The 14,836-nt window shown below is 40.7% G+C and overlaps 1 protein-coding gene across 3 annotated transcripts in view; it reads right to left on the bottom strand.

The window, feature by feature from the left end:
* CENPU (centromere protein U) overlaps positions 1-14,275 on the bottom strand; it is a 44,500-nt gene extending 30,225 nt beyond the window's left edge. For all 3 annotated transcript variants that reach the window (XR_003119379.1, XM_025384646.1, XM_025384647.1), the window contains exons 1-4: positions 14,161-14,275; positions 11,107-11,155; positions 9,104-9,221; positions 5,113-5,218 (exon numbers count right to left, since the gene is read on the bottom strand). Coding sequence is in view for 2 of the 3 variants with exons in the window: in XM_025384646.1 (XP_025240431.1) it covers positions 5,113-5,218; positions 9,104-9,221; positions 11,107-11,155; positions 14,161-14,210 (323 nt within the window). In the remaining variant the exon portion in view is untranslated. The remainder of the gene's footprint in view (positions 1-5,112; positions 5,219-9,103; positions 9,222-11,106; positions 11,156-14,160) is intronic.
* Positions 14,276-14,836: the final 561 nt, after the last annotated feature.

Here is a 14,836-nt window from a genome sequence, read left to right on the forward strand (position 1 = left end):
AGGAGAGAGAAGAGTGGAGAGGACTTTGTTTTCCATCTTGGATACCAGCTCAGCCACAGTAGCACAGGGCACCAGTCAGGGTCATGAGACCCCCTAATGCAGATCACAACACCTAAGTCCTTTCAAATATCTGGAAAGCCTTCCCAAAAAGGATGGATCCAAACAAGCCCAGACTCCAATGACTACAATAAATACCTGACTCTTCAATGTCCAGACACTAATAAACATCCATAAGCATCAAGACCATCCGGTAAAACATGACCTCATCAAATGAACTAAATAAGGCACCAGGGACCAATACTGGGGAAACAGCAGATACGTGACCTTCTAGACAGAGAATTCAAAATAGCTGTTTTGAGGAAACTCAAAGAAATTCAAGATAACACAGAGAAGGAATTCAGAATTCTATCAGATCACTTTAACAAAGAATTGAAATAATTTTTAAAAATCAAGCAGAAATTCAGTAGTTGAAAAATGTAGCTGACATATTAAAGAATACATCAGAGTCTCTTAATAGCAGAATCTATCAAGCAGAAGAAAGAATTAGTGAGCTTGAAGAAAGGCTATTTGAAAATACAGAGGAAAAAAAAGAAAAAAGAAAAAACAGTCATGAAGCATGCCTACAGGGTCTAGAAAAAGCTTCAAAGGGCAAATCAAAGAGTTACTGGCCTTAAAGAAAGGTAGAGAAAGGCGGGTAGAAAGTTTATTCAAAAAGGTAGTAACAGAGAACTTCCCAAACCAAGAGAAAGGTATCAATATCCAAGTACAAGAAGGTTATACAACCAACACCAAGCAGCTTTAACCCAAAGAAGACTACCTCAAGGCATTTAATAATAAAACACCCAAAGGTCAAAGATAAAGAATCTAAAAGCAGCAAGAGAAAAGAAACAGGTAACTTACAATGGAGCTCCGATATGTCTGGCAGCAGACTTTCAGTGGACACCTTACAGGCCAGGAGAGACTGGCATGATATATTTAAAGTGTTGAAGGAAAAAAACTTTTACCCTATAAGAATATATCTGGTGGAAATATCCTTCAAACATGAAAAAGAAATAAAGACTTTCCCAAACAAAAGCTGAGAAATTTTATCAACTCCAGACCTGTCCCAAAAGAAATGCTAAAGGGAGTAATTCAAGCAGAAAGAAAAGGACATTAATGAGCAGTATAAATCACCTGAAGGTATAAAACTCACTGGTAATATTAAGTACACGGAAAAAGATAACACTGTAGCTGATGTGTGTAAACTACTCTCATTGTAAGTAGAAAGACTAAAAGATGAACCAATCAAAAATAACAACTTTTCAAAACATAAACAGTACAATAAAAGTAAAAACAAAAAGTTAAAAAGTGGGGGAGCAAAGTGAAAGTGTAGAGTTTTTATTAGTTTTTTTTGCTTGTTTATGAAAGTAGGGTTAAGTTGTTAACGGCATAAAATAATGGGTTATATGGCAGTACCTGCTAGCCTCATGGTAACCTCAAATTAAAAAAAACAACAAATACATAAAAAGACCAAGAAATCACACTGCCAGAGAAAATCACCTTTACTAAAAGCAAGACAGGAAGGAAGAAAAGAAGAGAGGGCCACAAAACAATCAGAAAACAAAAAATAAAATGGCATGAGTAAGTCCCTGCTTAGCAATAGTAATACTGAATGTAAATGGACTAAACTCTCCAATCAAAAGACATAGAGTGGCTAGATTGGGGGGGAAAAAAGACCCAATGATTTGTTGCCTACAAGAAACACATTTCATCTATAAAGATACACACAGAGTGAAAATAAAGGTACGGAAAAAGATATTCCATGCCAATGGAAACCAAAAAAAGGGCAGAATAGCTATACTTATTTCAGATAAACTAGATTTTTGAGACAGAAACTGTAAGAAGAGACAAAGAAGGTCACTACGTAATGACAAAAGGGGTCAAATTCAGCAAGAGGATACAACAATTTTAAATATACATGCACCCAACATTGGAACACCCAGATAGATGAAGCTAGTATTATTAGAGCTAAAGGGAGAGATAGACCCCAATACATTAGCTGGAGACTTCAACACCCCACTTTCAGCACTGGAGAGATCTTCCAGACAGAAGATCAATAAAGAAACAGCAGACTTAATCTGCACTGTAGACCATATGGACCTAACAGATATTTATAGAACATTTCATCCAACAGCTGCAGAATACACATTCTTTTCCTCAGCACATGGATCATTTTCAAGTACAGACCATGTGATAGGTCACAAAACAAGTCTTAAAACATTTTTTAAAAACTGAAATATCAAGTATCTTCCTGTGGAATAAAACTAGAAATCAATAACAAGAGGAATTTTGGAAGTTATACAAACACACAGAGAAAAAATGTTAATGAAGGACCAGTGGGTCAATTAAGAGATTAAGAAGGAAGCTGAACAATTTCTTGAGACAAATGATAATGGAAACACAACATACCAAAGCCTAAGGGATACCACAAAAGCAATACTAAGAGGGAAGTTTACAGCTATAAGTGCCTACATCAAAAAAGAAAATCTTTAAATAACCTAATGATGCATCTTAAAGAACTAGAAAAGCAAGAACAAACCAAATCCAAAACTAATAAAGATCAGCTTTTATAAATAAATGTATAAATTTACCTCAACCCAATAAAGATTGTAACTTTGCTTTTAACTTAACAAGTAGCTCTTAAAAGTCATTTAAAAAAATGAGAAAACAATGAGAAAAGTTGCATTTATACCTCACAAGAATAGAAAAGATCAAGGATTTTAATACAAATCATACAAGTTCTAAAAGAAAACATGAAGGGAGACATCTTCTTAACTATGACTCAAAATCCCTAAACGCTGAGAGTGATAATTATATCACCGTATCTAAATAAAACTAAACATTTTCTATGTTGGAAAAAAAAACACCACCATTAGGTGTTTTGTCAAAAGACAGATGAACCAGTTAAAAAAAAAAAAACTGTAACATAGGGCTCATCTCACTAATGTTTAAATGAAGTCATGAAGAAAATGACCAACATCAACTATAGTAAAAAGGATATAAACAGTTTGCAGAAAGACAAATTCAAGAGCTTTTAAATGATTGCTGTTCAATCATTCCTAAGAAGAATACAAATTAGAACTAGGCTGGGATAGCATTTTTGACCTATCACATTGGCAAAAATCCAAGTTTGATCTCACTTTGGTGGCAATGTGGCAATAACTATAAAAATGACAAACACATTTCATTTGACTCAGAATTTCACTTTTATGACTATCTCCTATAGATACACAAGCACAAGTGTGAAATGGCACTCCCAGTGGCACTGGAAGTGAGAGCACAGACTGGAAACAGCCTGACTGCCCATTCATACAGGACTGGATAATCACACTAAGGAACACTCATGCTGTTGAAAGGGTAGAACAATGAGAAAGCTCCATGTGTATTGACATATAAAGATCTCTAAGATGTATTAAGTGAAAAAAGCTAGGTAGCAACCTATGCTGCCTTTTGTACACAAAAAAAGGGTTAAAATGTGTTTCATATTTACTTTTATATGCACCAAGAAATTCTGGAAGGACATATGAGAAAATAATAAGGGAGAGGGAAGAAGTGGGTTCTAGGAGCTAGATGGATAGTAGACATGATATGAAGACTTACTATACACCTTTTTATATTTTTAAACCATGTGAATGTTTACTCAAAGTATTCCTCTTTAAAAATTACATTCACCACTATTTAGAGTGCATGTTTTCCAAATGTATGACTTCTACTGATTTTCAGTAACATATAAAACTGGAGTCAGCCAGGAGCGGTGGTTAACACCTGTAATCCTAGCACTTTGGGAGGCCAAGGCGGGCAGATCACGAGGTCAGGAGATCAAGACCATCCTGGCCAACATGGTGAAACCCCATCTCTACTAAAAAATACAAAAATTTAGCTGGGCATGGTGGCATGCGCCTGTAGTCCAAACTACTCGAGAGGCTGAGGCAGAAGAATTGCTTGAACTGAGGAGGTGGAGGTTGCAGTGAGCCGAGACAGCGCCACTGCACTCCAGCCTGGTGACAGAGTGAGTCTCCAAAATAACCAAGTACTGTAAAACTTCCCTAGTATAGACAGTCTCAAAATGACTTCTCAGATTTCTGCCCAACTGGAATATTTGTTTTAAAACTGCAGTTTTGGCCGGGCGTGGTGGCTCACGTCTGTAATCCCAGTACTTTGGGAGGCCAAGGTGGGCGGATCATGAGGTCAGGAGATCGAGACCATCCTGGGTAACACGGTGAAACTAGTCTCTACTAAAAATACAAAAAAAATTAGCTGGGTGTGGTGGTGGGCGCCTGTAGTCCCAGCCACTCGGGAGGCTGAGGCAGGAGAATGGCGTGAACCCGGGAGGCGGAGCTTGCAGTGAGCCCAGATCACGCCACTGCACTCCAGTGTGGGAGTCAGAGCAAGATTCCATCTCAAAAAAATAAATAAAGAAACAAACACTGCACTTTTGATACTTGCTAAATACATTTAGTAACTAGAACTGACCTATTACCCAATAGAGGTCCGTAAGTCAAAAAGCTGCTCTAGATAACAACTTAAAATGAGTACTACAGTTATCGAAGAGTTCTGCATTATATAACTTGCTCCCAAGTTTTCTCTATGAAATCATTTTTATAGAGATTTTCCTGACCTATACGTTCACATAAATCTGAAAGACTCAAACCAATGCGCCTCAGGAACAATGCATCTGAAACAGGCTTTGTATTGTAATTTGTAATTATCACCTACCATATACAAGGAAACATCTCATTTGTGATCATTAGAGTTTGTAAATGAAAGAGACCTCCCAAAAATCACCTAAAATTTTATGCTCATAAAATCTTTCCCTCCTTTCTTATTTGACTCAAAGCTAAACTATCTTCCTAGGCATGATTTCTAGGATAATCAGGTGTGAATTCTGTCAGTTATCACAGCTATTATAATTATCATAATTGTCAACTATTAATAAAGTTTTTATGCCTCAGTTCTCTTGAGAAAAAGCATAACAAGTTGGCTCAAAGTATCTTAAAACGCTTTCTTTTTATTAGCTTCTATCTCAGAAATCCCATTAACCATGAATAAACAATTGCTTGAATATACCAGTACCTTATTTTTGCTTCTTTTCCTGGAGGAGTTGAAGGGATAGATAGTCCACAAAGTTTGGAGAATTCTTCTTCATCAGCATATATAGCTGTGCTATGTAAAGGAGGATCTTTCAAAAGACAAAAAAGAAGACAACTTTAAAAGTCTGGCTATTTGGGCAATACTGAAGTTTATTCCCTTACAATGGAGTACAAAGCAATCTTTGTTCAACTAACAAAATCAAAATCAATTAAACAGGCCACTTCCCAAATGTTTTTGATCTCACACTTCAACAATAAAAATTTTAAACCCTATCACCAACAAACACATGAATATTTATGAATAATAAACCTTTATTACCGCACTTATATGGAATTATTTTTGGTGTTTGAAACAGGGCCTCACGCTGTTGCCCAGGCTGGAATGCAGTAGTGCGATCTCAGCTCACTGCAGCCTGGAGCACCTAAGCTCAAGCGATCCTCCTGCCTCAGCCTCCTGAATAGCTGGGACTACAGGCACATGCCACCATGCCCAGGTAATTTTTAAATTATTTGTAGAGACAGGGTCTCACTATGTTGCCCAGGTTGGGGAAATTTTAATGAGATAAAAATATAAATCGGAAATCTAACATTTTCTTTCCTCATCCCTGTCAGGTGTCATACACTCTGCATTAGAGACCACTGCATTAAACTATAAACTCTACAGGCCTAGAGAGGTCACCTCACAAAGTGCCCTGCATATAGCGGTCATACAGTATTTTTGAATGAAAAGCCCTTTGGGGAGATTCCAGGCCTCCCTTACTTCCTCTCTGCTTTACTCTGGGATGCCAGAGCCTTTAGATAGCATATAAAGGTACCTTGAATGAGGAAGAAGATAAAAGAGAAGGAGAGCAAATGGACTTGGTGGAAAGGCATAGAAAAGAGATGCTAAGAGGAGAAAGATGCTCCTAGTGGGTGCTCAGGAAAGAGGAGTAACAGGAGAGATCCAAGACTTATCGCAGGGTTAGAGAGCTTGAAGAAGAGGTGGCCAGTGGTGACAGAACTAAACTGCTGTAAGGGGGCCTGGTAAGAGCCAAGCAACCATTTCTTCATGCTCAAAGTTTAGCACGACAGTGCAAACTTCAACATTTTTTCAACTAAACAGCTGCTTAAATAATGAACATATCAACTGCACAATTTTTAAGTTAGTAGTATACTTTGTATTGCCCTCAACAAGGCAAAGGGATTTATTTACTCCATTGCTGTGAATAACAAGAGGGGGAAAAGAAATAGAACAATCCCAAATGTTCACAGATAACCACTCATATAAACTGGATTCTCACAACTTCACAATAAAAAGACAAATAATCCAATTTAAAACCGGGCAAAGGGTGAACAGAAACTTCTTCAAAGAATATGCAAATGGCCAATAATCATGTATAAGAGGGTCAAAGGGGAAAAAAAGCAAATGGTCAGCCATAAGCACACTGAAAAGGTGCTGAACACCATTAGTAATTAGGGAAATATGAATCAAAACCATAATGAGATAGTACTTCACACCCTAAGCTTAGGCTAGCTATTATTTAAAAAACAAAAACAAACACACATCCAGAAAATAAGAAGTGTAGGCAAGGATGTGGAGAAACTGAAATCCTTGGGCACTGCTGGTGGGAATACAGGCACCGCGGAAATGGTGACTCCTGAAAACATAAAATATATATGATCCAGCAATCCCATTTCTGGGTAAACGCCCAAAAGAGGGGAAAGCAGGGACTCAAACAACTATTGATACACTCATGTTAGTATTAATAGCAGCATTATTCACAGTCAAAAAGCAGAAGTAACCCAAGGGTCCATTAACAGATGAATAGATAAATAAAATGTGGTACATACAGACTGTTCTTCAACGTAAAAAGGAAATTCTGGATGGGCGCGGTGGCTCACGCCTGTAATCCCAGCAATTTGGGAGGCCGAGGTAGGTGGACCACCTGCGGTCAGGAGTTCAACGCCAGCCTGGCCAATATGGCAAAGCCCCATCTCTACTAAAAAATACAAAAATTAGCCAGGCGTGGTGTGGAAGGGAGGGGAGCGCTTGGAATCCCAGCCACTCGGGACGCTGAGGCAGGGAGAATTGCTTGAACCTGGGAGGTGGATGTTGCAGTGAGCCGAGATTGTGCCACTGCAGTTCAGCCTAGGTAAGAGAGCAAGTCTTTGCCTCCAGGAAAAAAAAAAAAAAAAAAAAAATTCTGACTCAGGCTACAACACAGATAAACCTCAAAGACATTATGCTACATGAAATAAGCCAGTTACCAAAGAACCAACTATTGTATGCTTCCTTTCACATCAGATTCCTAGAAAGCAGAATGATGGTTGCCAGGAGTTGAGGGGAGGGGAGAATGGGAAGTTGTTTAATAGAGCGTTTCAGTTAGGAAAGATGAAAAAGTTCTGTAGATGGATGGTGATGATGGTTGCACAACAATGTGAATGTATTTATCTGCTACAGAGTTAATACACTTAAAAAAGGTTAAAATGGTAAACTATATTTTACCACCCATACCCCCACCAATACACTCATACCCACAATGAGGTGCGGGGATGGCTAGAATAAAAAACTCAGTAAGTTTCAGTGAAGCTGTGCAGAAACGACAACTCTCATACACTGCCATGGAATTATAAAGTCATGTAGCTGCTTTTGTAAAACAGTTCCTTAAAAAGTTAAAAATAGAATTACCGTAGGACTCAGCAATTCTGCTCCCACTATATGCCCAAGAGAAGTGAAAAAAGCCCACACAAAAACTCATACACAAATGTTCATAGCAGCATTATTCATAGTGGCCAAAAAATAGAAACCACCTAAATGTAACTGATAAATGGATAACAAGTTGCAGTATATTCAAACAATGGAGTATTGCTGAGCTATAAAAACGTGTAGGAATGAAGCAGATACACACTACAACATGGATAAACTCTGAAAACACAAACTAAGTAAAAGAAGCCAGTCACAAAGGACCAGAGTCTAGGATTCCACTGATATGTACAGAAATGGCAAATCTGCAGACAGAAAGGAGATTCATGGCTGCCAGGGGCCTGAAGGAAGGGGGAAGAGGGAGTGACCACTCATGGGTACAGGGTTCTCTACAGGATGATAACAATTTTCTGGAACTAGATAATGCAGACAGTTGTACAACCTTGTGAATAAACTAAAAACCAATGATGTGTACACTTTAAAAGGGTGAATTTTATGGTATGTGAATTCATTTCCATTTTTTAAATTATGGGGTTTTAGGTTCAGATCTTTTAGATTTAGATTTTAGACAAATAGGACATTTTTATCAAGTCATAATAAAAGACATTATTCTGGTGAATATATTTCACCTTATAAAATGTATAATATTTTCTTTTATTAACAAAAAATTAAACCAAAGCCTTCAAAATTCTCTTAAAACTTATTCCAGCAAAAATGCCTGACTACTACAGTTCTAGATGTGGGGGCACATGGCATTTTCTCTGTCATTTCTGGCCTCTGGAGTGCCCAGTGACACAAGCAGCCCACCCTGACAACTCACACACTCCTGGCCAGCCAGGTACTGACCTTTTACCTCATACTCCAAAGGAACACAGGTGAAACTCTCCCACTGGCTCTCCCAAAGCACCCCCTGCCTCCATGAGTTTAGGACAAAGGAAAATTACCCATACTCTTCTCCTCCCTAAATTAATGGCTCTATCAAATGGCAGAATGAAGTGAGAAATGTATTCTATGTTCCTCTTGTTACAGAGTACTATAGTAAGTGTCCTCATGTGACTGGATTGTTAACGAATACCACTAGAAGAGTGCCACCACTTTGATAATGTTCTTAGTTTCAATGTACCTAGACGTGAGAAAAATTAATTCAAATTATCAAGTACTCCCCAGAGAACATTATATTTACATGCAGGCAACTAATTTTTATATTTGAAGATATTTCTAATTTTTATTATATCTGGCCTAAATGTTGTTGCTTTAGAGTTATGTTAGGATAAAGATTTAAAGTACTAACCAAAGGTCTCATCAGGTTCTTCATCTTTCTCATTTTCACACAGCCTGCCAATGCTTGAGACATCAGAATTATCAGGAAAGTCGAACACGTCAATAGGCTTGCACTTTTGACCAGCTTTCTAAAAGTGAATGAAGTTGAAGTTACTGAGTTGGCTCTCACAAAGAACAATAGGCTGATTTATGCAGCAAGAATATTCTTGTAATCACTGCTGCCTAAGGAAGCAATCCTTAAGCATGGGGTGATGGATTCACTACCTACCCCGATTGGGTCATTATACAACATAGACACGTATGGCAAGATCAAATTATACCCCACAAATGTGTACAATTACGATGTTTCAGGTAAAATAAAAAGAAAGAAGCAAGCTAACACTTTCTGGGGACACAGACTCTTTTGATAACCTAAGGCAAGGATTGGCAAACTTTTTCTATAAAGGACCAGAAAGTAAATTATTTTAGGCTTTGCAGGCCATAAGGTTTCTCTTTTGACTACTAACGCAACCACTGTCATGTGAATGACGACAGTAACCACACAGAAAAGAATGAGCATGGCTGTGTTCCAATACAATTTGACTTTTAAACACTGCAATTTGAATTTAATATCATGTTCACATGTTATGACATAGTCTTTTCATTTTATTTCAACCATTAAAAAATGTAAAAACCATTCTTAGCTTGCAGGGATATACAAAAACAGGTGGCAGGCTAGATCTGGCCCATGGACCAGTTTGCCTACACCTCTGACCTAGGGAAAGTGATGGGTCCTATCTCCGGAAATATGCCCATATACCCAAAAGTTCATAAACAGTTTTAAGGGTACACATGGGTTAACAACTCCTGACTAAAGGACACCAGGGTTTACAGTTCAATATACTGATATGCCCATGAAGTCTGCTACCCCAAATCTAATGAAACATGAAAACATATATAAAATGAGAAAAACTTTCATGGTAGTTCCGGAAAATGTGGAAGGGTAGTATTAACAGATACGAAAATAAGAAAATTCTGGCAGGTATAAAGGAGGTAAAATAAAATTGGCAAACCATATACAAACTTGACCATTCAGATGCCCCCAGTAAAAGAATCATTCCTGGAGTGCTTGTGGGTGGAATGCAAAGAGAGCTGGCAGGTCTTCCAGCTCCTCCCAAGGCATAGGGGGCCTCCACATGTAAGGCACTGCCTTGCAGAGGGAAGGCCAGGAAAGCTGAATCCATTCCAGGAACTCTGGGCTTCCAGCTAAGGCTGGAGCTTAGATAAATCCCTCCGATGCACACTGGACTTTGGCTACTAATGGCAGGGGCAAGGCAGGACAACTGAGAGAAACCCACCCAAAGAACCCACGAAGTAATGCTGGGGTGGGAGCAGAGCGCTGAGCAAAATCCTGCAGGGTGATCCCAGGGTTTCCCAGAGGGGAAGAGAGCTATCCTCTTCAGGCTGGAGTTAAGGACTATGCAGGACAAAGAAAGCTCAGGGCAGAACAAGCAGAAGTAACTCCTTCCAGGGTGCCTGGCACTGTCATACACTGTTAATGTGAGATTACAATGCCAATCACACAAGCCACTGGAAAAAATATTGGAATTAGCAATCAAGAACATTAAAGAAATGTACACACTTTTCACATACATTTATTCTAGGACTCTAAAGAAAAGTAAACCTGTAATGTGAACTAAGTGGAGTATCATGAAATCATAAACAATTCTTGAAAAGTACAACGAGAAATGGCTTTAAGTGAAAAAAGTTGACAGCATTGTACAATTTTTACATGAAGCCAATTATCTAAACGAAAATAAAACCAACCTAGGCTCAGAAATAAAGGAAATTCTAAAACATTAACAGAAGTCATTTTATCCACTATACTGGAAAAAGTGTGAGGAAAATGAACACACTTTTTCACTACAAGAAACATTGAACTTGCCAAGTGAAGTCTACAAAACTGAGGTACTCAAAAAATGTTATTTTGTACTGTTAATTTTGAGAAAACTACAACACAAAAAGATAACTTACATCTTTCACGGAATGTGTTCTTTCTAAAGTGTTCTTCGAACGTCTTGCACTATTAAACAGCAAAAAAAAAACCCACAAGAGTTATGAAATAGTTAAAATAACTGAGGAAACACCATAGTTATGATCCTTTCCACACATTTTTACAAAAAAAAAAAAGAACCCATATTCCACAAATTTATTTTTTATAGGTCAAATCCTATCACCAATGTTATAAAATAACATACCTCTCCCCCTCAGGGACATGGAAAAGTTGGAATCTTGCTGTTAACTTTTTCCCTGAGGCCTTAATCAATCAGCAGTGATTGGCTTTCTCTGCAGAGCTGAACAACAAGGGGAGGTAGGCTAATGCTAAGTCCGGACACCTGCTCCATCCTGTGCCTGGCTCTCATATGTCCTTTTCTCATTTAATTCTAATAGTCCTATAAGGTAGAAGTGAATCCCATGTTACAGATGTATGCTTGCCCACAGCAACACGGAGCCAGGAGGGAGACAAGCCTGCATTAAAATTTACATCAGTTCAAATCCAGGGCCTGCCCTCGACCTCCCTTCACACTCTCTCAGTTGGGCCATAGCTTTAAACGATAAAGTTGTATATATATCTTCAACAAGCTTCAAGGAAACAGATGTAACAATGGTGACTAGAATAAAAACGAGAAATAACAGTGGCAGGAATTATATATTATTATTACTAATAGTCCAGGAGTCAGTGAATATGTACAGACTATCCTCCACCAACCAGGCATCATACAAGGGTACGGGGGGATACTCTGGAATAATACAGTACATAATTCCTGACTTTAAAATATGCCATGCAGATTGTAGCCATATTTTTCTCATTTGTAGATAGCAAAATCAGCTTAGTGAGTCTAAACCAATGTTTTAGTATCCTTTTATTTGATATCATTTCAAGCTCACAGAAAAGTTGCAAACAGTACAAGGACCTTCTGTATGCCCTTTACTCATTTGCTGTGTGCGTGCGCGCGTGCGTGCGTGCGTGTGCGTGTGACTGGAGACACTGTGCACCTCCACCCCTAAATACCATAGTATGTCTTTCCTAGGAGGGCATCATCCTGCATATTCATGGTACAATTTCTAAAATCAAGGAATTTAACACTGATACCATAATCTAATCTACAGTCCATACCCAAATCACATCAATTGTCCTATAATGTCCTTTTAAGATTGCCAGGCCAGCATTTTAAAAAAACAAACAAACAAAAGGAAAATATAAAATGAAACATTGCACTGGATATACTATGTTCATAAGCCTTTTGTTTTGTTATGTGTGGATGTGTGCGCATGTGTACTGTGATGTAAAACATCATTACTGTGAATCACAGTTTTAAAAAAAAGAGTTAGAAAACTGTTCAGAGCGGTGGTTCCCAGACTGGAGTGTCATCAACATTCTCAGCAGGGCTTGTGAAACAGGTTGCTCCGCACCACCCCAGGAGTGTATGATTCAGTCCCTCTGGGGCGTGGCCTGGGACTCTGCATTTCTAACAAGTTCATGATTTATTTACTTAGTTCATGAAACCTAAGGAAGAAGGTAGGACAAGTACTGGTTTTATGGCAATTTTATAGATGATGATTCCGGGGTTCCTAAAATTTAAGTGACTTATCAAGGGTCACAAAGCCAAGTAACAGAAACACAACAAAAACTAGACCACATAAACTTCTTCATCTAAACTCTTTGAGCTGTCTTGTCCTTTCTTGGAGGGGGAAAAAAGTCAAGGTTCCTCCTTGCCTTAGGTTGCAGTCAAGGTGGGGCTTCTGAGAGATGGAAACCTCTGTGACAACCCACAGGTAGAATTTCTGGGCCAGGTGCGGTGGCTCCCGCCTGTAATCCCAGCGCTCTGAGAAGTCAAGGCGGGCGGATCATGAGGTCAGGAAATCGAGACCATCCTGGCCAACATGGTGAAACCCCATTTCTACTAAAAATACACAAATGAGCTGGACGTGGTGGCTCACGCCTGTAATCCCAGCTACTGTGGAGGCTGAGGCAGGAGAATCGCTTGAACCTGGGAGGCGGAGGTTGCGCCACTGCACTCCAGCCTGGGCTAGAGTGAAATCCCGGCTCAAAAAAAAAAAAAAAAAATTCTGTTGTATGTGCATTAGTGTGTTCTGGGAGGAGGCCTGAACAGATTTCATGAGTCTCAAACCCCCAAAAAGTTAAAAAAATAAAAATAAAGACAACAAAAACCACTAGCCTTTCGGATCAACTCTTTTCAGCTGATATTCAAGGCTGACATTCTTTTCTAATCCTCTTCTCCACTGGCCCCAGGAGTCTGGTCTCGGTTTCCCCACCTACCTGCGGTGTCCTGCTCCAGCTTTCCACCCTAACCCCGCACCTGCCAGCACCACCTTCTCCAGGCAGCCTTCCCCGCCCGGGGGAACTCCTGTTGTCTTCAGACCGTCTTGGCGCACGGTTTTGTGCACGGTCTGCAGCGAGCCGAGACCCTTCCCGCCAGATCCAGGCCGGGCCTTGGCTGGCCATTCGCCAACCAATCAGCGACCAGCATTCTAGAGCGCGTCTTGCAACCGACCAAACGCGCGCTGGCTTTGATAAACAACAACCGCTCGACCCACCCTGAAGAAAGGCAGGCGGCAGCTCGCTCCCCCAGCCACGCTTGTGCTCCGGTCTGTGGTTTGCAGTCCGAAAACACCAGCGTCTTCAAAATAAGAAAACTGATTCCCGGAGAGTAAACTCCACTCACATTAAAGTCTGCCAAATCGCAGGCAACAAGTATTCGCTGAATGTTTTGCTTTCAAGCTAGCACTTCGACACTCACTACTCTGGACGGCACTACTGCCCCCCACAAAACGACACGACACTGGCTAACGTCTTCCCGCCCGCCAGGCAGGGTTAGGCCCGTGCGGGTGGGAATCACTCTTATCCCCACTAGTCTGACGAGAAAGCCGGGACCCGGGCGACTGGCCACTCGGGCGAGCTCCACAGTGGAGCACGAACAGCGCCGGGAGGCGCAAACCGCGGCAGGCGAGGAAGCAGTTCAAGCTGGTCTCCGGCCCCGCGCTCTGAGGGTCGGCAGTACTTACCCCTCAGGCCTGTGAGGCCGCGACCGCCGATGCCTCCCCCGCGGAGCCATGATGCAGCCCTCCCCTCCCGAGCGACTGGAAGCTCCCGCCAAGCCCCTCGCCGCTCCGAGCAGCCAATCCGGGCCGAGCACGCGCGCGTGCGCAGAACTTCCTGAGCGGGCCCCGGGCTCCTCCCCGCCTTGGAGCGTGAGGGAAAACTGGGCCTGGCTATCACACCGCAACGGAACTGAAGTCCATGCCGCACAACCAGTTGCCTACGGTCCATGTCATGCCAAAGTTTTCCGGGCTTTCCTCCCACCCGCATCGCCAGTTTTCCAGAGCCCGAAAGCCCCGGAGCCACGTGGGACCGCCCCCTGTGGGTGGGGAAAGGGGAGGAGCTAGTGTCCTTGAGCCTGTGGGCAGGTAAGTGGGTGGGCGCCGACCAGCGGTCGCAGCTGGTGCAGCTGAGGCCGCAGTGGTCTTGACAGACCCACAGGATTTGGCTTGCAGCCCCTGCTGCCTTTATCAGCTGTCTGAGCTTAGCATGTTACTTTACCTCTATCCCAGCACCTTCATTTGTAAATGGTCAGGGTTCCTTTTGTTCTTTTATTTTGTTTGTTTAAAAATGTGTAATGCAGAAGAATGAAATTGAACCCTTACCTTACACCGCGTATAAAAATTAACGCAAAATGGATCA

The sequence above is a fragment of the Theropithecus gelada genome, chromosome 5 (genome assembly GCF_003255815.1).
Source record: "Theropithecus gelada isolate Dixy chromosome 5, Tgel_1.0, whole genome shotgun sequence".
Taxonomy (NCBI): domain Eukaryota; kingdom Metazoa; phylum Chordata; class Mammalia; order Primates; family Cercopithecidae; genus Theropithecus; species Theropithecus gelada.